This window comes from Podarcis cretensis, assembly GCF_951804945.1.
Source record: "Podarcis cretensis genome assembly, chromosome: 18".
Classification (NCBI taxonomy): domain Eukaryota; kingdom Metazoa; phylum Chordata; class Lepidosauria; order Squamata; family Lacertidae; genus Podarcis; species Podarcis cretensis.
This window is the reverse complement of record NC_137188.1, coordinates 8,679,891-8,707,590: the sequence shown is the minus strand read 5'-3', so window position 1 is coordinate 8,707,590 and position 27,700 is coordinate 8,679,891. Positions and strand designations below refer to the sequence as shown.

The 27,700-nt window shown below is 48.4% G+C and overlaps 1 protein-coding gene across 2 annotated transcripts; it reads right to left on the bottom strand.

Moving 5' to 3' along the window:
* Positions 1 to 745: 745 nt before the first annotated feature.
* Positions 746 to 27,420, bottom strand: HNRNPM (heterogeneous nuclear ribonucleoprotein M). Of its 2 annotated transcripts, XM_079960632.1 has the most exons (15): positions 27,255 to 27,420; positions 24,789 to 24,961; positions 21,280 to 21,332; positions 20,248 to 20,349; positions 19,150 to 19,350; positions 15,926 to 16,079; positions 14,345 to 14,394; positions 13,480 to 13,540; positions 11,919 to 12,020; positions 10,038 to 10,082; positions 8,895 to 8,969; positions 6,108 to 6,206; positions 4,078 to 4,880; positions 3,326 to 3,377; positions 746 to 1,432 (listed from the first exon to the last, which is right to left on the bottom strand). In XM_079960632.1, the coding sequence occupies exons 1-15, from the start codon at positions 27,383 to 27,385 to the stop codon at positions 1,269 to 1,271; spliced, it is 2,265 nt and encodes a 754-aa protein (XP_079816758.1). In that variant the 5' UTR covers positions 27,386 to 27,420; the 3' UTR covers positions 746 to 1,268. The 2 variants fall into 2 exon arrangements, with proteins under 2 accessions (XP_079816758.1, XP_079816757.1); XM_079960631.1 differs by lacking the exons at positions 21,280 to 21,332; positions 24,789 to 24,961; positions 27,255 to 27,420 and adding an exon at positions 20,457 to 20,962 and having other exon boundaries at positions 20,248 to 20,341.
* Between the last annotated feature and the right edge of the window lie 280 nt (positions 27,421 to 27,700).

Sequence of the window (27,700 nt, the reverse complement as noted above, 5' to 3'; positions counted from 1 at the left end):
GAGCGCAGCCACACGCACACACTGAGGGGGGTGACATTCGGCGCACCGCCCCCAACTCCCAAGCCCACCCCAAGCCATCGGGATAAGGGGGCGAGCTGTGCTGCTTTGCCGGCTGCCTTCCCCCCTTCTCCCTTCATTTTGACAGTCCGGGGGAGTCTCCCCAGAGGCTTGCCTTGGGACCATCATTACATGTTTCTTTACAGGGGCCTTTGGCCATTAAATAATCTATGGGAGAGGGGAGAGAGGATTGTTTATTACGATGAACTATTTTACTATTAGGCTGTATGATATTCATTATGCTATCCAGTTACAGTGGTGCCCCGCAAGACGAACGCCTCGCAAGACGGAAAACCCGCTAGACGAAAGGGTTTTCAGTTTTGGAGGCGCTTCGCAAAACAAATTTCCCTATGGGCTTGCTTCGCAAGACGAAAATGTCTTGCGAGTTGCTGCGGGGTTTTTTCCCCCTTTTCCTAAGCCGCTAATCAGCTGATCCGATAAGCCGATAAGGCGCTAAGAGCACTAATCCGCTAAGCTGTCAATGGGCTTGCTTCGCAAGACGAAAAAACCACTAAACGAAGAGACTCGTGGAACGGATTAATTTCATCTTGCGAGGCACCACTGTATTCCCATAACCAGTGGCCAACAGGCAGGTGCAAAATGCGCCTGGCTAATTTCAAATACTGGCATGAAGCTTCTGCCCACAAATCAGTTTTGCAAAATGCACAAGGACAAACCAACATAGGACTCTTTGTCAGCCACAAGAGAACACTTTTAATATAGACATCGACTTCATACAAGACATGTGGTTTTGGTTTTGACTCATGGTCTAGTTGTAGATTTTCCAAAAAAACCCCAACAACCTAAAAAAAACTTTTCATAAATTCACAGAAGTGAATCAGCATGACTTGCGTTCTTCAGAGGGTCTTTCCAAAGAGTTTCTCTAACCAGGGAAAGGGTGGGAACAAGACTTGATAGCCACCCGCCACTGGCGTTTATTTACCAAAGACATAGTGTAATGCGACGCCACTACATAGAACCAGATTGTGCATGTTAAAACACAGTTTCAATTCAAAAACAAAAACCCAGGACAGTAAAATGGGGGAAAAAACAAATCTTATTTTAAAAAAGGAAACTAAAATTACTCCAAAAAACAACTGAGTTGTCTTACCATTTTCACATCCAATTTTTTAAAAAAATCCCAACAAGAAAGTACAATCCCCAAGCGCTCTCCCTTCGTATTTAAAAAGGCCCCTGCCAAAAAACAAAACTTAGGCATTCCTGTCAATCCGCACGTCTATTTCCCTGCCACGAAGCTGGATCCCGTTCATCATACGGCAGGCTCTTTCGGCAACTTCCGGGGATTCAAATCGGACCACGCCACACCCTTTGGACTTGCCGTTCTCCATTTTGATGTCTGCATACATGACGTGGCCTGTGGGAGAAGAAGACTCGCTTTAGCCCAGCTCTGTCCTCCTTGCCCAAACCTTGAGCACTACACTCCTCATCAGTTATAGCTCCGCCTGATCCATTTCTGTACTGCTTCCATGTTATTTTGATACCGCCTCTCGTAGGAACGCCTTGGTTTTAAGTCTGAGAGTTGGACTGGAAGTCTGGAGCAGCAGAGATGCTGGCACGTAGGCCACTCTGCCTTTTATTAGGTAAAGGGGCCCCTGACAATTAGGTCCTGTCGTGGCCAACTCTGGGGTTGCGGTGCTCATCTCGCTTTACTGGCCGAGGGAGCTGGCGTACAGCTTCCGGGTCATGTGGCCAGCAGGACTAAGCCGCTTCTGGCGAAGCAGAGCAGCGCATGGAAACGCCGTTTACCTTCCCGCCGGAGCGGTACCTATTGATCTACTTGCACTTTGACGTGCTTTCGAACTGCTAGGTTGGCAGGAGCTGGGACCGAGCAACGGGAGCTCACCCCGTCGTGGGGATTCGAACCGCCAATCTTCTGATCGGCAAGCCCTAGGCTCTGTGGTTTAACTCACAGCGCCACCCGCGTCCCTTCTGCCTTTTATTAGTGGTACCCAAATTTCCTCAAGCGTTCAAGCTGTACGACTGCAAACCTGAAGCTCAGTGTCATAGCATCTAATGTCTCAGGTCTGATCTCCAGGTAGGGCTCAGAAAGACTTCATGACTCCAAACCCCAGAGAGCCACTGCCAGTCGGTGTAGACCGGGATTTCCCAAACTTGGGTCTCCAGCTGTTTTTGAACTACAATTCCCAACAGGTCTGACCACGGATTCTGCTAGCTACGGATCAGGGGTGTTGTAGTCCCAATGACAGCTGGAGACCCAAGTTTGAGAAACCCTGATGTAGACAATATTGAGACGGGTGGACCCTGTGCAAGGCAGCTTCCTATGTGGACAAACTTAATCAGCAACCCCCATGCAGAGTGAAGTTTTTATCAAAAGTCTAACCCATGGGTAGGCAAACTAAGGCCCGGGGGCCGGATTCGGCCCAATCGCCTTCTAAATCCTGCCCGTGGACGGTCCAGGAACCAGCATGTTTTTACATGAGTGGAATGTGTCTTTTTATTTAAAATGCATCTCTGGGTTATTTGTGGGGGCTGCCTGGTGTTTTTAACTTGAATAGAATGTGTGCTTTTATGTAAAATGCATCTCTGGGTTATTTGTGGGGCGTAGGAATTCGTTCATTCCCCCCCCAAAAAAATAGCCCCCCACAAGGTGTGAGGGACAGTGGACCGGCCCCCTGCTGAAAAAGTTTGCTGACCCCTGGTCTAACCCTTCGCCCCCTTGAAATGAGAGCGCCAAGCCTTCAATGATGGGGGAAAGAAGTGACAAATTCCTCTGGCCCAATCAATGCTATATTATATTAAGGAGAAGATTTACCCTCACTCAGGGGCATCAGGCAACAATCCTGGCCCCAGAAGGCCCCTCCTGGCCCCCGAGTGCCTTCTCCCAACAAGAGAACAGGCGTAGCTACGGGGTTAAGCCTGACCACTGCATCTTTCCCACCTGCTCCATCAGAAGACCCAGCCAAAAGAAAGAGGACTGTCCATCTTCCGGCTGACTGGATGCTTCTCCCGATTTATTAAGTTCAAAATCTCCAAAAATCTCTTCTCAGAGGACAATACGTCTGCCACACAGCCTGCTGTGGGAACTTAGAAGGAAGGAACTGGGAACTGGAGAGGTCTCCCTCCCCACATGGGAGAGGGTCATGCCCGATCTAATCCTGCCTAATAGAGCAACATGGGAAGGACAACTCAGCCCACAAAACGATCCTCTCTCCCCCGCAGGAAAATACACATAGCTCTCCCGTGTCCTTTGGGAATTTCCGGGTCGCTCCTGAATTGAGCTACTCACCACACTCATTGAACTTGTCTTTCAGCATTTTCCATGTGAAATCAAAAGGAAGCTAGGAAGAGAGAGGAAAAAGGAGTCAGAATCATCATCACAGGAGCCCCCAACAACCACCAACCAGAGGTCAGGCACCTCCTGTTAGGATATAGTTCCGTTCCACCTTAAAAGAGTCAGGCATGATTGTTGTGTGTCACATGCCTGTTTACTTCCTGCTCACTGGGAGTTTCTGTTTTGTATATAGCTTTTGTTCTGGCTGTTTTCCTGAGCGTGAATGCAAGCAGTCATGTTTTTCCTTTGTTCTGATTTACGTTGAATAAAGCTGTAAATATGCTCTCCTGGCTGAATCTTACGTTGTGGAAACTCTGCAGCAATGGTGTGCACGAGTCTTGGAATGTGTCTGAGGCTCGTGTCGCTAACTGACTGATACTGTTCCAATGGGAGACCGGGAGATCGTCCAGAGACGACGTGGAGGCCTCCTTGATGGCTTCATCTCCCTGGCAGTATCCCAACACCTCCCCCTTGCTAGGAAACTCAAAATGCTTTCCTACCACGATGCAGAAACCTTCCGCCCAAGACTACATCCAGCCACACAACCTATTGAAGGTTCGAGCCTATGGAAACCTCCCAGCATGCTCAGTTCTGATTTCTCACAGGGGACGGGGTGGGATGTGGGGTACTGGGCAGAGGGAGGAAAATCTACTTGGAGCACCAGCCCAAAGCTCAACCCAACGGCTTGCCATCTTGCCCCCACTCACATTTCTCACAAAAATCTGGCAAGCCTTCCTGGCTACACCGGCGGCGGCAGCAGGTCCTCCGGTCCCGAGGGCGCCGGCAAAGCTTCCGGCGGCAAAGTTCCCCCGGTCCATCTCCATCGTCCTCTCGAAGGTGCCCCCCATGGCGAGCCCCATCCTGTCTAGCCCTGCCCCCATGCCCTGCCCCATCGCGGGCCCCATCCTGTCCATGTTGGTCGCAGCAGCCCCCATGCGGTCGAGCCCCATCCTGTCCATGTTGCTGGCCGCGATGCGGTCCAGTCCCATCCTGTCGATGGAGGCCGCCCCAAGGCGGTCCAGCCCCGCGGGCATCCTGTCCATCACGGGGCCCATCCCTGCGGGCCCCATCCCCGCAGGGACCATGCGGTCCATGCCCAGGCCCATCCTTTCTATGCCGGAGCTCATGCGGTCCACGCCGGCGCCCATGCGGTCCATGGTTGTGCCGACGCGGTCCATGGCGGAGCCCATGCGGTCCATGCCGAACCCTAGCCCTGTGCCCATCCTCTCCATCCCTGTCCCCATTCGGTCTATCCCAGAGCCCATGCGGTCCATGTTGGACGCCAAGTGGTCTATCCCGAGGGGAGCCATCCGGTCGATGCCGGAGCCCATCCTGTCTACGCCGGAGCCCATGCGGTCCAGCACCAGACCCATCCTGTCCATCTCCGAGCCCACTCTTTCTATGCCATGCCCCATGCCCGAGGGGAGCCTATCGATGCCCGTGGCCATGCGGTCAAGGCCGGGGGCCATGCGGTCGATGGTGGGGATGCTGGCCCCGCCTCCGCCGCCACCTGCGAAAGAGAAAGAGGAGAGGAGACACATCAGCAAGGGAAAGGCAGGAACAAGCCCTCTAGAAAGGGGCAACTCAAGAGACAGACCCAAGCACAATTAGTGTAATTTGAATATTGGAATTAATTGGATTAACAGGTTCACCCACAGCCGCTTCCCTCAGCAGAATACGGGCTCTGAGGTTTGCCTCTTACCAGGCCCGGAGCCCCATTCTTTAAATTTTCTATTTTACAATTCAGAATATTCAACCTTAAAGATATCAATGACTTCCCTTCTATTTTCAAGTGTACACAATTTCCCCCCATGTATTCAATAAACAGGGACGTGGGTGGCACTGTGGGTTAAACCACAGAGCCTAGGACTTCCTGATCAGAAGGTCGGCAGTTTGAATCCCCGCAACGGGGTGAGCTCCCGTTGCTCGGTCCCTGCTCCTGCCAACCTAGCAGTTCGAAAGCACGTCAAAGTGCAAGTAGATAAATAGGTACCGCTCCGGCAGGAAGGTAAACGGCGTTTCCGTGCGCTGCTCTGGTTTCGCCAGAAGCAGCTTAAGTCATGCTGGCTACATGACCCGGAAGCTGGACGCCGGCTCCCTCGGCCAATAAAGCGAGATGAGCGCCACAACCCCAGTCGTCCACGACTGGACCTAATGGTCAGGGGTCCCTTTACCTTTATTCAATAAACATTTTCCAATCTTCTTTAAACATGTTTTTTCTTGTTCTCTTATTCTATATGTTAGGTCCGCAAGCTGAGCATATTCCATCAGTTTACGTTGCCATTCTTCTTTAGTTGGGACCTCGCTCGTTTTCCGTTTTTGGGCTAACAAATCATGAGCCACAGTAGTGGCATACACAAATACCCTTTTTTGACACCTGGGGATTTCTGTCTGAATTATCCCCAGCAAAAAGGACTCCACAGCCCCATTTCTCTGCCAGGTTCTGACTTGCTCCACACACTGGTGTGCTCTATCACAAGCTCACATTTTTGAACGAAACTTCAGAATACGGTGGGGTGTGCACTGTGGAGGGTGGCTGGGCAGGGAACTGACCAGGTTATCCTAATCCCCATCTCCTTTCTCTTTGGTTGTCAGGCGAGTAAAGACAACAACCAGAAAACGCCCTTTTCAAAATAGAGGGGGGAGATGGCAGTGGCTGCTTTGCTGAGCACACACAAGATCCAAGCCTAAGAAGGGTTTGTCACAGCTGGGAAGACACAGAACTGGCCACACTTACCTAGCCCCCTGTCCAGGGTGTCCCCAAAGCTACGAGGCATCCCCATTTCGTTCCTCGGGAAGTCTCTTTCAAACCCGCCTCCAATCGCACGGTCCATTTCTGGAAACGAAGAGCAGTTTTTAGTCCTCTGCCAGGAGAGCGGAAAACACAAAGCCAACAGGCAAAGTAAACGAAGCTTTCCAGTCTATACTGACTGGCAGTGGCTTCCCAGAGCTTCTGGCTAAGGACATCCCTAGAGACAGTAGGGATTGTTATCGCCATTGTGATAGGAATTTTGAGGTCTTAGATATATGGCAATGTTCATAACCACACGTACATCGATCAGCACAGGAAGACCGACCTGAAGCCACTTTGATTCCTAAACTGAGCAAATGTTTTCTCTGCAAGGTCAAAGTGGAAAAGCCTCCCCATTGTCTTTTCCTTCACAAATCCTGTCTTAAGGGTATGTCTATGTTTGAATAGGGTGTGAGCCTGTGACATGGCCCAGGAACTAAGTATTTATTTAACTAAGTATTTACCTGCCAGATAGGAGATAAAAAAGGACAAGAGAAAAACAACATTTAAATTTCTGTTTAGACTGCCTTTTCTGTGATGTAGGTATGATGTTTCTGGGGGTGGTCTTGATCTACAGGGTGGCAATTTCAAAAGTCTTTATAAGGCCTTGCACACTATTTTTCTGGGTCCTCCTCCTTTCCTGCGGGTGAGGGGAGCACCTGTTGCAACAGTTCAATAAAGATCAGGCTTACAAGCTGCTTTGCTTCTCAATATTCTCTGGTTGGCCTCTGTTATTTTCTCCTACCAATAGGGAACCTATGTAAGGACTCTATATGGGCTCTTGGATACCCCATAAGGGAAAAGGGCAATTTTTGTTTACAACACCATGCAAAGGGAGCGCTCTTGAATCCTGGAACTCGAGTCAGTAGAGCATGAGTCTCTTGATCTCAACATTGTGGGTTCGAGCTCCATATTGGGTGAAAGACTCCTGCACTGCAGGGGGTTGTGATCCCTTCCAACTCAACAATTCTATGATTCTTCCACTAAGCTATGACCCATCCCCAAAAATGAGCCCAGGGACAACTTGCCTGGTACCAACACTCATCGTTTTGGCACCCTGCAAAGGCATTTCTACTCTCTCAAGCTTTGGGACCCAATTTATCGTTTTGTGCCAGGTAGGTGGGAATTTGCTATCATTTCTATGTTCGGGCATATGTGGGGGAGGGCATTTTTTTTGCATTTGATTATTGTGGACAAGCACTTTTATCAGTTGCATTGCTTTTAAATGATGCATTTGTGGCAGATTTTATTACTGTGTTTTCACACTGCTGTAACTATAAGACGCACCAAACCATAATGGACTGACTGTGACTGAATATCAGTTAAACATCTGGCTAGTTCAGATGACAACCTTCAGCTAGGTATAGAAGAAAAGTAACTTGATCCAGGGACAGTCCACATACCGTATTTTTTGCTCTATAAGACGCACCAGACCACAAGACACACCTAGTTTTTGGAGGAGGAAAACAAGAAAAAAAATATTCTGAATCTCAGAAGCCAGAACAGCAAGAGGGATCGCTGCACAGTGAAAGCAGCAATCCCTCTTGCTGTTCTGGCTTCTGGGATAGCTGCGCAGCCTGCATTCGCTCCATAAGACACACACACACATTTCCCCTTACTTTTTAGAAGGGAAAAGGTGAGTTTTATAGAGCAAAAAATACGGTATATATTGGTATGTTGCATAAACTATCCTGTGGTCCTTGGATGAAGGGCAGCATACAGATTTAGTTAGTTTTCAATAAATAGTAATAAAAGCACCCGACAAAATAGGCCTGCTAGATGGAATTCAAAATCTACCACGGCCAGAGTCATGCTTCCAATGGGCTTTCTCAAGCAAGAGCTCTCCTCTGTTGTCATCTGGCATTCAAGAGCATACAGCTGCACCACCTATCCGCCCCAGTCAATAAATAATAAATTTTATTTATATCCCACCCTCCCCAGCCGAAGCCGGGCTCAGAGCGGCTAACAACAGTAAATGATAAAACATTCTAAAATCATTTCATTATAAAATTAATTCCAATCAGATTAATGGCAACCATTGGACTAGAGTTCTGTGAGGATTGCCAAAGGAGGGGGTCAGGCTGTGCCTTGGCCAAAGACCTGGTGGAACAGCTCTGTCTTGCAGGCCCTGCGGAAAGATGTCAAGTCCTGCAGGGCCCTAGTCTCTTGTGACAGAGCATTCCACCAGATTGAGGCCACAGCTGAAAAAGCCCTGGCTCTGGTTGAGGCCAGCCTAACCTCCCTGTGGCCTGGGACCTTCAAGATATTTTTGTTTGAAGACGGTAAGTTCCTCTGTGGGGCATACCAGGAGAGGCGGTCCCGTAGGTACGAGGGTCCTAGGCCATATAGGGCTTTGAAGGTTAAAGCCAGCACCTTAAACCTGATCCTGTACTCCACCGGGAGCCAGTGCAGCTGGTATAGCACCGGGTGAATGTGATCTTGCAGCGAAGACCCTGTAAGGAGTCTCGCCGCAGCATTCTGCACCCACTGGAGTGCAGAAACTCAATGTCCAGGAATAACACGAGTCACAGCCCATCAGCATTTGGAGGGCCGCCCCCAAAAGGTTTCTCATATCCCTCTCAAGACTAGGTGAAGGAGAGACGATCAGAGTCAAAGGTTTAAAGAACCTCAGAATTGATACTCTGAAAATCTTGTGGGTTTCAGCACCATTCTCCTTCCCAATCCCTATTAAGCGCAAAGCAGTTTTTGAAGATTGGCAATCTTTTGTCTCACCGCTCATCCTGCCCAGGTTCATCCCAGAAGGGAAACGGCCCAGGTTCTCCATTCCGCTGAAAGGCCCTTCCATCCCTGAATAACAACAATAAAAGCAACAATGAGCAAGTTCCCAATCCCTCATGCCTTGCCAGCTAACCCATCTGTGGGATTTGAGAGGGCACCAGGCTCAGATTTCAAGAGCTCCAATGGCTCCTTTATTTTCAGACATTAGCGGTATGTAAGGCTTGGGACGCGGGTGGCACTGTGGGTTAAACCACAGAGCCTAGGACTTGCCGATCAGAAGGTCGGTGGTTCGAATCCCCGCGACAGGGTGAGCTCCTGTTGCTCGGTCCCTGCTCCTGCCAACCTAGCAGTTCGAAATCACATCAAAGTGCAACTAGATAAATAGGTACCACTCTGACAGGAAGGTAAACGGCATTTCCGTGCGCTGCTCTGGTTCACCGGAAGCGGCTTAGTCATGCTGGCCACATGACCCGGAAGCTGTATGCCGGCTCCCTCGGTCAATAAAGCGAGATGAGCACTGCAACCCCAGAGTCGGTCACGACTGAACCTAATGGTCAGGGGTACCTTTACCTTTACCTAAGGCTTGGGACTTTAGAGCTTTCCATCAGGTCAAGCCAACCACGGTCTGACCTACTCTGGAAATGCAGTGTATGAACACATTACAGTGGTGCCTCGCAAGACGAAATTAATCCGTTCCGTGAGGCTCTTCGTATAGCGGTTTTTTTGTCTTGCGAAGCAAGCCCATTGACAGCTTTAGTGGTTTTTAGCGATCAGCTGTTAAGCGGCTTATCAGCGGATCAGCTGATAAGCGACTTAGCGGCTTAGGAAAAGGGGGGGGAAAGGGGAAAAAACCCGCAGGAACTCGCAAGACATTTTCGTCTTGCGAAGCAAGCCCATAGGGAAATTTGTTTTGCGAAGCGCCTCCAAAACGGAAAACCCTTTCGTCTAGCGGGTTTTCCGTCTTGCGAGGCGTTCGTCTTGCGGGGCACCACTGTACATAAAAGTGTTGCAGAGATGGCTCGGGAATATGCACGGCAGGGGAACCTGCTCTGAGGTGAGGGTCGCGTTAAGTATCACCAGCAGCCTGCTGCAATCCTGCCACGGTACTCCAGTTCCGGCCCCCGTTCTCCTACTTACCTCCCATTTTGTTCATTCCAAAGCCCAAGCCTTCTATGCCCATTCCTAAAAGAGAACAGACGAGTGGAAATTAGAACCTATGACAGCGTTAAGATTGAGAGGACTGATCCACCTGAGCTGGCATTGTCTGCCGTGGTTTGGCAGCAGCTTCCCAAGGTTCCAGACACAGAGAACAGTCTTTCCCCGCTGCACAATCCTTTCACTGGAGATATAGGCCAAAAGCCTTCTTCCCTAGTCTAGCATCCCATTTCTCACTGATTATTCTTGGAAAGAGGACATGAGGATTAACAGTCGCTGGGGCAACCCAGTCAGATGGGCGGGGTAAAAATAATAAAATTATTGTTATTAGCGTTGCCAGTGGCTGGTATTCAGGGGCAGACTGCCTTTTGCTCCTGCAGGCTGTATACAGTCACCATGCCAAGCAGTCACAGATAACTGTTCTCCACAATGCATTGGGTCTCCCTTCCCTTTAAAAGGGAAGGGCTATTGCCACTCCCGTGGGAGTGGATTATCTAAGTGCCGTGTGAAGGAAATCAAAATAGTTTCCAGCGTTTTGCCGGACAGCAGGGACGCAGACGGTTGCTTGCTCTCGATTTAGGCTCAGGCACCCTCTTTACTCCTGAGAGATAAAACTTGTTTGGGACAAACAAGGCGGTGCCGACAGTTCGCAAACAAGAGACAGAGCTTTCGGCTCCGTCAGCGTTCTTCCATATCAGATGATGCTGGACGACAACTCCCTTTGTCCCTTTCCACCGGCCGTGCTGGCTAGGTCTGGTAGGAGCTGAGAGTCTAAACACACCTGAAAGGCCAGCTTTCCCGAGGCCCTAAACTGCCTTGGTCCAGTATACCTGAAGGAGCATCTCCACCCCCATCGCTCTGCCTGGATACTGAGGTCCAGTGCCGAGGGCCTTCTGGCGGTTCCCTCATTGCAAGAAGTGAGGTTACAGGGAACCAGGCACAGAGCCTTCTCGGTGGTGGCGCCCTCCCTGTGGAACGCCCTCCCACCAGATGTCAAAAACAACTACCGGACTTTTAGAAGACATCTGAAAGCAGCCCTGTTTAGGGAAGCTTTTAATGTTTAATAGACTATTGCATTTTAATATTTTGTTGGAAGCCACCCAGAGTGGCTGGGGAAACCCAACCAATGGGCGGGGTATAAATGAGTTATTATTATTATTATTATTACAGTGGTGCCCCGCAAGACGAATGCCTTGCAAGACGAAAAACCCGCTAGACGAAAGGGTTTTCCGTTTTGGAGGCGCTTCGCGAAACGAATTTCCTATGGGCTTGCTTCGCAAGACGAAAATGTCTTGCGAGTTTTTCCGACTTTCCCCCCCTTTTTTCTAAGCCGATAAGCCGCTAAAAGCCGCTAAAAGTGCTAATCCGCTAAGCTGTCAATGGGCTTGCTTCGCAAGACAAAAAAACCGCTAGACGAAGAGAATCGCGGAACGGATTCTTTTCGTCTTGCGAGGCACCACTGTATTATTATTATAGCAGATTTAGCTGGATAGGGTGCTATTCAGACGCTGCTGGATTATTGTCCAAAACAAGTTTGAAGCCCATATCGTGATATTGGTTTCATAATCTTTGACCTGGTAATAGACCACAAATCATAAGGCTTGTGTGCTGCAAAAATCACAATGCAGGAGAAACCGTGAAGCCAGCCAGTGCCTCTACACAGCGCCCTCCTTATTTCAGACACTGCGATGTATCAGTGTACTGCGATGTTTAGCTGGCGATATATTACCAAGTTTGAAAACCAGATCCATCCTTATTTCAGACACCGGGATAGACCAGCACAGAAATCATGAGATCCAGAAACGTGGCAGAACGCTAGGGGAGACAGCAAAGTAAAGAGCCCGGCCCCAGTTCCTCGCTCACCTCCGGGTCCCAGGTTGCCCATACCCAAACCCTTGTTCAAATGGTTTGCATCAATAGGTATTCCTCCTGGCCCCAGTCCCATGCCAATGCCTCCGAGTCCATCTGCAAAAGAAGAGAGGTTCAAAAACCAGCCATCAGTATCAGTGTGCATTCACTCCCTCCCTGGAACGAGAAGCCAGGCTAGCTCCCTCCCTGCTGCCCTTCCGTCGGCACATGGAAACCTTGTTCCAACAGGCTTTTGGTAACTGACCGCTTTAAATGAAACGGCTGGTGCTATGCTGTTTTTCTTAAAACTATTAGTGTGTTTTAAACAGTTTTTATACATATATAAAGCTCTAGTTCTCCTTCATGGATGTGCCTTGTCGTTGTGAAGGGGCTTGAATAACTCAGAGAAGCTATGAGCTATGTCATGCTGGGCCACCAAGACGGACAGGTCATAGCCAAGAGTTTAGACTAAATGTGATCCACCTGGAGAAGGAACTGGCAATCCACTCCAGTATTTTGCCAAGAGAACTCCATGGACATAAAAAAGGAGCAGCTTTGAGAGTTTCCAAGGCATGCTCTGGTTCATGGGGTCATGGAGTGGAACACGACTAAGACATCTAGACAACTAAACAACATAGCTGTTATGGGTTAAGGGGCTGCTTGTGCGTAAATGGTTGAGTTCTCAACTCATGCGATCAGTTTCTAAAAACTCTCCCAGACCGCGGAGCCATGGGTGCATGGCTACCTCAATCGCTGGCAGAATCCGTCAGTGGGCGCTTCCGGAATTTACGCCAACATAAGAGTTCCTTAACGGAAACTCTCCTTCTGGATTCTCTGCGTGACAGTTTCCTGCGCGGAGTAGGCGTCCCCAGCGGAGGTCCTGAGACCTCTCCACTGTTCTCACTGGAAGTATCCTGGAGCCATCCCTCCGACTGAGTTTCTGCGGGAACTCTCTCTCTCCCCCTGCTGGTTCCTTCCTCAGCATACGAGGGTCTCCTAGCCTCCTTGAGCCCTTCCACCACCTGACTCTCTGATGGCAGTTCCCTGACAATAGCTTTAGTTGGTTTTTTATTTTTCTACATTTTAAGCCAGTTTCCAGCCACTGCAGGATATGCGTAAGTGGGGTTTTCGCTGAGCTCATGGCAGAAGCTCCTATGTACACGGTGCCAGAAATGGAGGGGAGAGATTAGGAATCTGGAACATGACTGGGAGGCAGCAAGGAGGAGGAAGACTCAAGGAAAAGAGTCATGGGGGGCAGAGAGAGAGAGATGCAGGTAGATACGGTCTGCAAGTTAATTAAAGGACAGCCCCCCCCCCCCCCCGGCCATAACTCAAGTCTCCACAGGCTGCCACGGCACACTGGTTGACAACCAATGTCGCATACTAATTTTAAAGTGCCCCAACAGATTAGCCCACTGAACTTGAGAATTTAACTTTTTACGGTGGAAAACAGCAGGAGAGCAAGCAAATTTCCCCGATGACAAGAACACACTCTTCCACAGGGCAGGTGTGCGAGCTACTTCCCATGTGGTGTAACACAGCCATTTCTTGTGTAACCTTTTCTGGAGATACTTACGAGGAAGCTGCTGCGGACGCTCCGGAGGAAAGAAGTCCCCTTTCGGCAAGGCTCGCTCGTCCTGAAATATCAGATGCAGAGATCGATACAAAGCCGAATGCAGCAGTTGCTTGACTGTAGCATTCGATTTTGTACACAACTGTGGGATGCCCTCCCACCAAATGAAAATCATAAACAGGCTTTTGAAGGCGGCTCTGCATAGGGAAGCTTTTAATGCATGGGTAGGCAAACTAAGGCCCGGAGGCCAGATCCAGCCCAATCGCCTTCTAAATCTGGCCCATGGACGGTCCGGTAACCAGCATGCTTTTACGTATGTAGAATGTGTCCTTTTATTTAAAATGCATCTCTGGGTCATTTGTTGGGCGTAGGGATTCGGTCATTTTTTTTCTTTTCAAAATATAGTGTGTGTGTGTGTCCCCCCAAGGTCTGAGGGACAGTGGAGCAGGCCCCTACTGAAAAAGTTTGCTGACCCCTGCTTTAATGTTTGATGTTTTTCTACTCTGGTGGATTGTAGAGCTGGGCGACACACATCGCCCAAAACCCGTTTGTGAAGTCTGTATCATGATATAGGTTTCATAATTTTTGATCTGGCAATATGCTGCGAATCGTGGGGTGCGCGCGCATGTGCGTGCTAAACACAAATCACGACGCACAAAAAACAACAACATGAAGCCAGCCAATGCCTCTAACAAGTTCCATCCTTATTTCAGACATTGTTATGTATCAATATATTGCGATGCCTAGCTGGTGAAATATTGCAATGTTGAAAGCCGGTATCACCCAGCCCTAGCTGGAAGCTGCTGAGAGTGTCTGGGGCATATACGTTATGTGCATGGCATATAAACATTATTATTGTTCTACTTACCATCTTCACATGCATCGGCCTATCAAACAGCAGCTGCCCATTGAACATGGCTGTGATTTGGGTCAAGGAGCGTACGTCACAGATTAGCCTGACAAAGCCCTGAAGAGATGGCCCCTGCAAGCACCTGACAGCTTTTTGTTTAGTCTGACCAGATCCACCTCCTTCTCCAACCGGCACCTGCCAAAGTGTGACACTCAAACCACGAGTCTATCGGCAGAGGCCATCAACCTTTTGGGACCCATGGGCATATTCAGAGCGCTGAGGTTCTCTAGGCGCTTTTCTCCTACATTCCACACCCCCATCTATACTGCTCCAGGTCTGGGTCAAAGTCAGAGCCACTGGAATCAAAATGAATGCTCTTGAATTTGCATGACGGGGCTCCCAAAAAGCCACCATCCAATTAAAGCTTACACCGGAAGATTGCACTGTTTTTTTAAAAGAAAAACACAGGGTGATGCGTGCCTGCACCCTAAAGTTCCAATTTTGTGGAACTGCCTTCAGGCTGAATTCAGACAGGCCTTCTCCCTAGTGAACTTCAGGTGCCCGGTGGAGACTTAATTTTCTGCAGGTGTTTTAAGGAAGCCTTTCTGGTTAATTTTAAGCCTCTCTTTTGTAACACCACAGCGCATGGCTTAGAAACAATGGTGTTAAGTGGCATGTAGAAATAAATAAACAGAACCACCAATAATCACTGAAGACATCTATGGATACAGAAGTGACCCTTGATTTGTTGGTGATTTTGAGAGCACCTCTTGAAAAATAATAATAGGTATATGTGTCTCGTGTCATGTTTTTGCACCACAACAATAATCTATGATTATGATTATTCAGAGGCATAGAATTTCACGGTGGGGTGGTGTAAAGACTGAAAAATATATGAAATTTTAAATAAATCAGCTTTACAATGTACACACCCAACTCTTCCTCAATACTTCAGCCACAGGTGGAGGGTCACATGGCAAAATCCTGAACCAAGTTTAAAAAGATTCCCTGCATGTAGAAAGCTAGCATGCCGGCGGAGGTTCTAGCCAAGAGATGGAGAACTTGTGGCCTGCCAGGTATTACCAAATTTCAACTCTCATCAGCCTCTAGGGGTCAGGGATGATGGAAGGGTACATCTGGAGGGTTACAGATTCCGCAACCCCATAGCTAACCTCAGCTTCTCATTGACATTAGTTTTTTTCTACATAGAGGAGATTGTGAGGTCCCACCCCATGCACAGGAACAGCGAACAGTGTGAGCCTCAAACAGCCAGTCCAAAAACAGATTCCCACCTCAAATGCTGTTTGTATGAACTAGCCCTTAGATCAGGGCTTCCCAAACTACAACTCTGGACTACAACTCCCAGCATCCCTAGCTAGCAGGACCAGTGGTCAAGAATGGTGGGAGCTGTGGTCCAAAAACAGCTGGGAACCCAAGTTTGAAAAACCCAGCTTGGTTAAGGTTGGGACACAGAGGTGAACCACCAGCATCTCCACCAAAAAGCCCATAGATTATTCCCTGGGTGTACGTGCAGGAATTCTGCAACTTGTGCCCTCTTCGGCTATCACCCTTCCCACCCCCAGCCCCAGAGAAAGATACAAATGGCCTGAACAGCTTCAATAGCCTGCTCAAAAGTCACTGTGCCGATGCCCCGGCTCTTCCCGTCTTTGTCTTCCAGGATGTCGGCCCGGACCACTACGCCAGCCATGCTGAACACCTCCTTCAGCTTCTTCCAGCCAACTTTGTAATCCAGCTGAAGGAGGAGAGGGAGAACGGTTAGTACAGTAGTGCCTCGCAAGACGAAATTAATTCGTTCCTAAAGTTTTTTCTTCTTGCGAGTTTTTCGTCTTGCGAAGCACGGTTTCCCATAGGAATGCATTGAAAATCAATGAATGCGTTCCTATGGAGACCGCTTGCCAGGCTGGCGGTGCGGAGAAGGGCTTTTCTCCCCACCGCAAGCCTTCAGGACAGGTACGGGAACAGAGGGGAAGGCGCGCAGCGCTTCTCCTCTGTTCCCGGGGCTTGCGGTGGGAGGAGGGTTTTTCCTCCCCACGCCAACATTCAGAACAGCATTCTGAAAGTTGGCGGTGGGAAGGAAAACCCTCCTCCCACCGCAAGTCTTCAGGACAGCCATCCCAAGGCTGGCAGCGGGAGGAGGTCTCTCCGCCCCACCGCCAGCCTTCGGAGCAGCCTTCGGAGGAGGTCTGAGGAAAGTGCGGAAGACGCGCTGCGCTTCCCCGCTGTCCCGGAGATTTCCCTATGGGCTTTCATCTTGCGAAGCAAGCCCATAGGGAAATTCGTTTTGCGAAGCGCCTCCAAAACGGAAAACCCTTTCGTCTAGCGGGTTTTCTGTCTTGCGAGGCGTTCGTCTTGCAGGGCACCACTGTATTTGTACGAAAATGTATTTTACAAAGAACAGATTACATCGGGCGAAAAGGAAACCTATGTACAGTCATGCCTCAGGTTGAAGGTGCTTCAGGTTGAGCGCGTTCGTGTTGTGCTCCAGAAGTAACGGAGTGTGTTACTTCCAGGTTTCGCCGCATGCACAGGCGCTCAAAATGATGTCACGCGCATGCACGGAAGCAGTAAAACGCAACCTACGCACACACAGTCGTGCCTTACGTTCTATTCAGGATGTGAACGGGGCTCTGGAACAGATCCCATTCGCATCCCGAGGTACCACTGTAATGTAATGTAACAACTGCAAATCTTGCGACTCCAATGAAAGTCACAGAAATGCTGAATCCATTGCCTTGACCATTTGTCAACTACCTGTTAAAGTGAGCATCTATGTCTCTCGGGTAGTGATAAGGGTGGGGGCTGGCTGGCTTTTTTTGCCGTTGTTTTGTTGAGCATGAAGACACTGTGTCCGGAAGGAACTGGTGAGGACAGAGAAGCTATAATTTATGCAAAACAAAATAAAAGAAAAAAATTCCTTCCAGTAGCACCTTAAAGACCAACTAAGTTAGTTCTAGGTATGAGCTTTCGTGTGCATGCACACTTCTTCAGATACTTCAGATACAGTGTATCTGAAGAAGTGTGCATGCACACGAAAGCTCATACCTAGAACTAACTTAGTTGGTCTTTAAGGTGCTACTGGAAGGATTTTTTTTTCTTTTATTTTGTTTTGACTATGGCAGACCAACACGGCTACCTATCTGTAACTGGAACTATAATTTATGTACTGCTTCAATGGAGTTTTAGAAGAAGCAAGAAGACCCTCTCTTGGGCTCAAGGGAGAGAAACACATTGTACAGTGGTACCTCCGGCTGCGAACGGGATCCGTTCCAGAGGTCCGGCCGCATCCTGAGGAATTTGCAACCGGTGGTGCCGCTTCTGCGCATGCGCGCGGTGCGTAGAGCACTTCTGCGCAAGTTGCAAAACCCGGAATTTGCCGCGTTCACATCCTGAAAGATACGCAACCAGAGGTGTGCGTATCTAGAGCTACCACTGTATTAGACTCGATATGCATAAATACTACTGCTCGTTAATAGTCGCCATCCTACAAGCAAAACGTCATCCTCAGAGTCTTGCGTGTGGCGTCTACTTCATTGTTAGGGCTTTGAGGGTGAAACCGCTGCATCGCTCTGCACGACTCAGAAGAATAGCTAACAAGAACACAGTGCTTAAGCAACAGAAGAGTAACCTTTAAGGTGAAAAGCCAACAAAGCACAGATAGGACTAAAAGTTAGCCTGAGGGGCGGCTTGTATCTCAGTATCATTCAGAAATATCTCTGAGCAGAATCAACCACAACACAGCATACAAATGAAGCTCAGCTGTGTTAAAACCACCCACAAGACCTGTTTCACATAAAGCAGGCATAGGCAAACTCTGATCCTCCAGATGTTTGGGACTACAATTCCCATCATCCCTGACCATCAGTCCTGTTAGCTAGGGATGATGGGGATTGTAGTCCCAAACATGTGGAGGGCCAGAGTTTGCCTATGCCTGACATAAAGGAACAGCTCTCAAGCAGCATTTTTACTGCATTAAGAGCTGACCAAGCTAAAAATTAACCCGTTAGCTGGAAGAGCCCTCTGGGCACAAAATTAAGACACACCTTCCCACACCTCACCCTTCCTTTTATATGGAGTGGACAATGGTGCTTTTGAGAATCAGAAGAGCTCTCTGTTGCCACACTTTGTTGTGGTGAGATATTATTGTTAACAAGGGGACCCTGATGTGTCCCTTTCCAACATACTCCATTCTTTCCCCCCAGTCAGTCAGAATGCCATTAGGTTTCTCTCTCTCTCCCCCTCTGATCTGTTTTCCCTAAAGGCATTTTCTACTTTGCAAAGCCAGGGATCTCAAACAGTGGATGGTGCTGTTTTGGAGACATAAGGATCCAAACGTGAAAAAGGAAAAAAGAAGACGACTGTGTAGGATTAAATAGTTCGCTTGCTTTTTCCTCTATCCTCTCATCTCTATCAGGGAGGGGTAGGGATCGCCATGCTCCCACATCTCTGTTCATCACTTTGCAAATACTAGATGCTTTTTTTTAAAAAAAAAAAACTATCAGTAGGGGTGGGGAGGTTCAGTGCAAGACCTCTTCCGCCCCTCACCATCACACTGCCTTTTGGGCAAGAAAGAAAGCAGAGGACGGATAAGAAAATACACTCAAAATATCCACACTCAAAATATCCTGCTTCATAAAGGCAAAAGGCATGTTAAGATGTTCTGCTGCCCTGACGCCAGTGGTAGAACCTTCCCAGGCAAATGCAAGATGCAAAAATTTCAAGAAGCTGCGAAACCACCAGGCTCCTTAAGGGACAACACAGATGACACAGCGCCCGAGCAAAGGCAAGACAAAGGGGCCACTCACATTGGCCACAAAGACCGTGCTCCCAAGCCTGCCTGCCTGCAGGGCATGAATGATCTCGTTGGGGATGTTTGGGTTATTGAGGATGCTGGGAGGGATGTTGATCATCCCGGGGCCGCCGGGACCGGGGCCGATCCCCATCCCGCCACCAGATGCAGCCATGGCCTTCTGTACGGCTCTCCTCACATGCTCTCCATCAGGATCCTAGGACAGAAAGGGGGGAGGGGGTTAGGCAAGCTCTCACCCTGCAGAGCAGCCGGAAAGCCAGCTGTCTAAGAAAGCTAGAGATCAGGGAAGCATTCGTGCTCAACCTTCATGCTGGTAGGATGACTTCCGATGTAGGCAAGAGCAGTGAATCATGTGAGACCTGGAAGGGGAAATTGATACAGCCCAGACACAGGTTGCTCAGCCCTGTGGTATAGTGGTTAAGAGCAGTACAGTGGTGCCTCGCAAGACGAAATTAATCCATTCTGTGAGGCTCTTCGTATAGCGGTTTTTTTGTCTTGCGAAGCAAGCCCATTGACGGATTAGCGGATTAGCGCTGTTAGCGGTTTAGCGGCTTTTAGCTGATCAGCTGATAAGCAGCTTAGGGCTTAGGAAAGGGGGGGGGAAAGGGGGAAAACCCCGCAGGAACTTGCAAGACATTTTCGACTTGCGAAGCAAGCCCATAGGGAAATTCGTTTTGCGAAGCGCCTCCAAAATGGAAAACCCTTTCGTCTAGCGGGTTTTCCGTCTTGCGAGGCGTTCGTCTTGCGGGGCACCACTGTAGACTCGTAATCTGGGGAACCGGGTTCGTGTCTCCGTTCCTCCACCTGCAGCTGCTGGGTGACCTTGGGCCAGTCACACTTCTCTGAAGTCTCTCAGCCCCACTCACCTCACAGAGTGTTTGTTGTGGGGGAGGAAGGGAAAGGAGAATGTTAGCCGCTTTGAGACTCCTTCGGATAGTGATAAAGAGGGATATCAAATCCAAACTCTTCTTCTTCCTTATGAGAACTATCCTGTGGCACTGGAATTCTTGGGGGGGGGGCTCCACTACATTGTCTTATGCAAGCGAGACAGGGCAGGGGGAGAGACAGGCAGCTGCAGCCTCCATAGGCTCACCTCTTTCACTTTCAAGGGCCGCCCGCTGAGGCTGTGCTTGTTGAGAACCTCCACAGCCTTCTTCATGCTCTCTTCCATCTTGAACTCGACAACACTGCAGGGGGGGAAGAAAAAAAGAAACCCAAACAGAATCACAAAGGACTCCCGGATGTCACCCGTGCCCCCTGTTCCATGCCCAGTTGCTACAATAAGGTAGTTCAGCTACTTACGCACATCCCTTTCGACGTGGAAATTTCATGGCAGGCAGAGAGGAGCAGAGTACAGAGCAGGAAGGAAAAGGAACAGGTCAGTAAAGAGCCAGATGAGCTTAAGATATTTAAAAAGGATACTTGTTTGTCTTTACAGTCGTTAAGGTCAAGATTTTGCTGTTTTAACAAGCGGCAGAACTATTTACCTGCATCCTAGAAGCTACATGGCTAGGGCTGACGCAAAAGGAGTAATGATATGCGGACAAGACTCCCAACTTCTCTCAGAGACGTCACTCTTCGAGCTCCTACTTGCCTCTAGGACATCCAACCTCTAGCCACTCTACCCCCAAAAGAAATCAGCCTTCAGGGAAGAGTCTGAAACTACCTTCCACTGAACTGAAAAGCAATGGACGCCTGCAACAGCTATCTTCATTTTTTACATTTAGACACAGACTGCCATGGAGTTCTGACATTTATGCAACCTCTCTCTTCCACACCGAGCTTACAAAGGCAGCAACGAGAACCACGAGAAACATTTAGGCTAAGGATTTGGACGTTCATGTACCAGTAAAGAAAGTACACAAGGACCCATGCGTAAGTCATACAGCCAAACACCAAAGGAGGGCAGCAGAGGGTTGCTGCTGCGTCTAACATGCCCCATGTCCACCTCCTCCCACCCCACACCAAGCAGCTCTGGGGCAGCGCCGACGATAAAACCATACACACTACGCATCCCAAGTTCATTTGGTTCCACACCATTAACAGTTACATTATTTATTTTTTTATCATTATTTTTTTGGTCATGTAGTAAAAATCCACGGAAGAAATTCTCTCGGAGACTTACCCTTGACTTTCCTTCAGCGTCCATTAAGAGCTCCACGTATGTTACCTCACCAACTACAAATGAGATTCCAGACGGTACATAGACCAAGGGAGAAAGCCAAGAAAACAAGGGGGATTTAGAACAATCGTCAACAACCTTATATGGAGCCTTTGCCTTATTAAAAGCCCAGGAACACTCCACATTTGCTAGTCCACCGCAACTTGGCGTTACAGGTCTGTGATACGTATCAAACCAGAGTCGAACACATAGCCTTGATTTCCTCGCACTAGGTTACCATGGCTTTCAAGTTTCCCTCAGGCTTTGATGCCCGTTCATCTCTGGGGACCGAGACAAGAGATGGAAACCTCGCATGGGCTATTGTCACCCTCTTTAGCCAAACCCTTGAAACTAATTAACACTTAAGAATATTAAGAAGGGACCTGCTGGATCTAGTCCAGCAGCCTGTTCCCAGGGAGGCCAACCAGACAGATGCCTATGGGAGGCACACAAACAGAGCCACTCTCCCCACAATAGTGGAGGCAGCCTTCAGGGTTTTCGTACCTGTTGGCAGCCTGATCCTCTGTTAACTTGTCTAATCCTCTTTTAAAGGCACCCAAGTCGGTGGCGATCGCTGCCTCTTGCAGGAGGAAATTTAATAGCTTAACCATGTGTGAGGAAGCCCTTTCTTTTGTCTGTCCTGCAATCGTCCCACATTAAGCTTCACTGGATTACTCCTAGTTTTAGTGCTATGAGACAAGGAGAAAACATTTTCTCTATCCAATGCATCATTTTAGATCTTATCTTACCTTGCCCCCTTACTTGCCTTTTCTCTATACTGGAAAACCCCTTCCTCATAGGGGAGTTTAGAGTCTATTTAACAGAAGACCAGGTTGGTTTTTTCTACTCCCAAGTTGCCCCTGAATTCAGGATTCTATTTATGCCATGTGGCTAAATCTTGAATTTACAGGCATCTCCTACTTTTCCTCAAAGGAGCTACAGATAGTGCAAAAGGGTTTGCACTTCAACCTGACTCCTCTCATCCAACTAGTACAACACACTAGCCCTTTCCACTTCCACATTTCTTTCTCCACAGTGACCACATGTGAGTTTTCCAATACAGATTTTGCTTTGCGCTGCTTTTCAGCAATCGAAAAACCTGCAATTCTGGTTTCCGCCATTTGCTGCTGCTCCCCAAGTCTGGGTTAAAATAAGCGTCATGGGGGGGGCGGAGGGAAATATTACACTTTACGTGAGAAAGCATGTGATCTACTTAAATTATTGGGCTGAACTTCACAGCCCAAAACCCATTCCTCCCAAACACTGTCCTAAGAGAGAGGCTTGAAACAGGTCCCATCCCACAAGGGGTCTAAGTCCAGACCACATCACTTTACCAAAGCTCTTCTGAGTCAACACTGGGTCGGCGTTTGAAAGCAGCCAGGCGACAGTCGCATTTTGCAACTGGCAACGGGCCTTCTGCGACTGAGTGGAGATGTCCAGGCACCACTTTTGAAATCTAGCATCTCTACCTGCCTGTCCCAGTGAATAATCCAGTTCCCAGGAGCCACATGGCTCCTAGATTTTGTATCCCATTGCTCTGTGTACTGATTTAGGTGGAGGAATATCAAGAACACTGGCATAAAGTTAAATAATAATAAAAAAGGATAACGTACCACACACCTGTAACGTTAAGTTTCACCAACAAGTGATAAAACTGAAATGACTTCACCGAGAGGAGGACACCATTAAAAACATTTCAAAGAGAGGCATCCAAAACACACCAGGTGAGATCTGAACAGACCACAACACTTAAAAGTCTTCTAAACCATACTTACTGGCACCAAAGATGCCTCTGGGGTTACTATTATAAATCCCATGGTTGTTGAGTGATGGAGCAGCAGTCTGTCACCTCAGTTTAGCTGCTGCTCCTAAACCTGAACCTGGGGGCCCTGTAATTCTTACATACAAAAACCCAGAATGCTAACCGTTTTTAAAGCCACATTCCTAGTTCTTGGAACTATGGTGACTTGCATCGAGAGTAATTAATTTGGACTGCCTTAAGCAATCGTTTTTGGTGAATGGGGCTGGGGGGGAAAGCAGCTTTAAGCGATGCCAGATTAATCAACTCTGGGCTGCAGTCACAAAACCCAAGAACGCTCTCATCTGTACATAACACACTAAGCTATCTGCAGAGAGAACGAAGAGGATTTCTCTTTTTTTCCTCCCGGGATCACCTGCCAGGATAAGCAGCTGAGCAGAGCAACAAGAGGAAAAGCGGTCCCACGTTAAGATTTTGGCATCCACGCGAGCTGAAGGAAAGGCCGAAACACACAAGCTCAGCGCAGGGCTTGCAGTGGGACACAGCTATGAACACACACGTTCCTATTCGCCAATATTTCACGCACGGCGTAGATCAGTAACTGTCACGTTCCAAAGCGGCGTTCCATTCAATGTAACGAAACCATAGCTGGAAGGAGGACCGGACAGTTAGCCTGTGAATCCACCATCTGCTGAAAGCTACTGAGATCTCTGGGGCTACCAACACGCACCACACTGAGTGTTGACATGTTACGTGTGAATGGGCCACACATCCCTTAACGGGGTTGTGCGTGTAATCCCCATTTGCCTCAAGGGAACCTTCCCTGCACTTCCTTAGGCTCCTAAGCACGTTAGCCATCGTTCTCCACTTTAAGCCACGGGGACCCTACGTTTCAAAGCACGTGACCCAAATTTATTTCCCAATTTATAATGCGTTTCCAGAGATGCCCTCCAGGAGGATGGATTCCCTCCCCCCCCCTTATTTCCCCCCTAAATATTTGCTCTGTAGCTCATTATTCAGCTATGAACAGATTATAGTTTGGTTCCAATTCTGTGTTGACTTTTTGGATGAAAAATGTGTCTGTGGGGGGAGTTCTTTATTTGAAACGTGGTGGAATCGCTTCTTTTGGCCAAATTTCCCTCGGAACTGTAAATCTTTGTAAGGATTTAGGACAAAGCTATGACCAGAATGGAGGAGCCAATCAAGTCACCCTTTTGCAAGACGAAAAGGGAAAGGTGGGGGAAGGCAACCCATCCTCCTTTGGAGTTCACTCTTAAACGGTCCTGGATATTCAACAACGAAAGCAAGATTGCATCAACCAGGAGGAAGGCTGCTCTCCTTCTCCTCAGCAGCAAAACGTGTCCGGACCCATGAAAGGCTTCAAAAGCATTTCCAGTATTTGAAAAAAAAAAAGCTCACACCAGGCCCCGATGATAGAAGTCTCGCCTCTTCCAAGGGACTGCAAAGACTCTTTTGCTCTGAAGCCTTCTAGACAATGCCAAACACCTGCACACACAGGACGCATCCTGTGAGGGCACAGCAGCTAGCATGCACCATCGGGAGAGCCTGTCCTCAAAAAAACCTTGCTTCTTCAACATAGCTACAGCTACCCAGAATCACCTCTGGCACGCTCCCAGCTTCAGAAGAAGAAAAAAAATTAACGCCACGGGGAAGGGCGCAACGTTGCAGCTCAGGCATACGCAGAACTGTTTACCTTTCTCTTTGACTAGATCTTTGAGGTACTGCCACTTCACATCGAAGGGTATGTTGGTAATGAAGGCTCGGTATCTTTTCGAAGGGCTGGCATAGGGCTCAAAGCGACTCCCTCCTCCACGCTTGGCACTTTTCTCCTTCCTTTTCTCGTTCTGGGTTGGCCGCTCGCCTTCACTGCAAAGAAAGAAAAGAGGCCTACGGTTAAGGTATTTTAGAAGTTACCCAGCTCAAACCCTTCCAGCATTCAGCATCCAAAGCAAAAAAAAGGGGGGAGGGGTATATACACACTCTCTCTTGGTATATTAGTACAGTTGTGCCCCGCAAGACGAATGCCTCGCAAGACGAAAAACTCGCTAGACGAAAGAGTTTTCCATCTTTTGAGGTGCTTCGCAAGACGAATTTCCCTATGGACTTGCTTCGCAAGACGAAACGTCTTGCAAGTTCTTTTCTTTTTTTTTTTCCTTTTTCTAAGCTGCTAAGAGCGCTAATCCGCTAATAGCCGTGCTTCGCAAGACGAAAAAACCGCAAGACGAAGAGACTCGCGGAACGAATTAATTTCGTCTTGCCAGGCACCACTGTCTGGTTGCAAATGGGATCCGTTCCGGAAGTCCAGCTGGGTCCCAAGGTTTTCGCAACCCGAGAAGAAGCAGTACAGCGCTTCTCTGCATGCACGCATGGCGGTAGATTGCTTCTGCGCATGTGGCAAAACACTTCCGGGTTTGTTGCTTTTGCAACCTGAAATTTACATTACCCGAGGTGCTACTGTATATATATTAATGTTAGCTGTGAGTCCTGGAAAATGTGCTCCCTGCCTTGCAGGACTTTTCCCCCCAGGCCAGGGAGGAGAGGGCTAGGCTACAAAAGCTGAGGGTGCTGAACAGACTCTTAGACTGAGGTGTTGTTTAATATTAGTAACAGCAGCAAAAACGCCCAATTTTTTCTGGTATCTTCAGTTTTTAAAAAGATTTTCTCGAAAATTCTAAGCTACGCAGACATAAAACTCTTTGCAATGTAGCCATGAATCTCATCACTTCCGCATGCTGCTGGAAACTCTGCTGAATAGAATGCACCTTGGAGCCTCATCAAAGGCTTGAGATCGTTAATTATTCGCCGGAGGCGATTTTGAAGGCTCGGCCGGAAGATGGAGCTTTATCAGCTTGGCCGAGTGGACAGTAAGCCCCAGTCAAAAGACAACTGCAAAAAGCTTTTTCCAATTCCTTCCTCCTTGCAGAGAGATATTTGAGGTCAATTTGAGAATAGTCAAAATGGCTTCAGGATTGCTCTCCTGTACTATTTCAGGCACGTGGTTTATATACTTATGTATGTGTTTGCCTTGTACATGTATGAACATTCAGTGGTACCTCGGGTTAAGTACTTAATTCGTTCCGGAAGTCCGCACTTAACCTGAAACTGTTCTTAACCTGAAGCACCACTTTAGCTAATGGGGCCTCCTGCTGCCGCCGCGCCGCCGGAGAACGATTTCTGTTCTCATCCTGAAGGAAAGTTCTTAACCTGAAGCACTATTTCTGGCTTAGTGGAGTGTGTAACCTGAAGCGTATGTAACCCGAGGTACCACTGTATTTTATATATATATGTGTGTGTGTACATATAGATATATACACATACATACATGTCTCTTTCTATATATGTGTGTGTGTGTATATGTGTATATGTGTATATGTGTATATATATAAACCTCAGAATTCCTATAACCATATTTATATATATATATACCTCAGAATTCCTATAACCATATTATATATATATATATATATATATATATATATATACACCTCAGAATTCCTATAACCATATATATATATATGTATATATATATATATATATATCTCAGAATTCCTATAACCATATTATATATATATACCTCAGAATTCCCATAACCAACCATATTATATATATATATATATATATATATATACACACACCTCAGAATTCCTATAACCATATTATATATATATATATATATATACACCTCAGAATTCCTATAACCATATTATATATATATATACACACACCTCAGAATTCCTATAACCATATTATATTTATATATATATATATACACCTCAGAATTCCTATAACCATATTATATATATATATACACACCTCAGAATTCCTATAACCATATTATTTTTTAACGGAAAAACTCAACGACTTCTCTGCTAAGCCCCATCCCTCTTGGCCTCCCTTCCCCCCCCCCCAATTTCTCTCTCCTTTTCGTTTCGCGGATTTGGCGGGCGAAACCAAGCCGGGCCTTCCCTTCCCGGCGGGCTCGACTAGATGTCCCTCAGGACCCCCCTTACGGTTCCACTTCAGCCGAGTTAACAAGAGAATTGGGGGGAATTTCTCCCTTCCCGGCTGTGGCGCGTCCACCCCGCGAGGAAACGCAAATGCCTCTTTTTTTTTCCCCTCCTTCTTCTCCTCGACCGGCTTCCTCCTTCTCCCCACGTACCTCTTGGGGACGCCCTCCCCGACGCCGTTGCCAGCCCCGTTGGCCGCCGCCATCCCTCCTCCGGCCAAGGCCCCGGCCTCCGCCATCTTGGCGCCGCCTTCCGAAACCGCCGCCGCCACAGCCGCCGCCATTTTGTGCTCCTTCTCAGCCCGCCGCCCGCGCGAACGAGTGCGCATGCGTCGCCTCCGCGACGTCACGCCCTCTCTCTCTTTTTTCCCCCCCTCCTCCCGCCGCCGCTCCGCCTCAGCCAATAAGTAGCGACGCCCCGGGGAAACACGCCCCCTCGGTTCATGGTCCTGGCGGGAGCCACGCCCCCTTTTCCCTCCTCCCGAAAGCCACGCCCCCTCTCCTCCTCCCTCTCCTCACATTTCTCGAGATAACCACGCCCCTCCTCCCGTGGGCCACGCCCCTTCTTATTCTCAGTCCTCGAGAGAGAGCCACGCCCC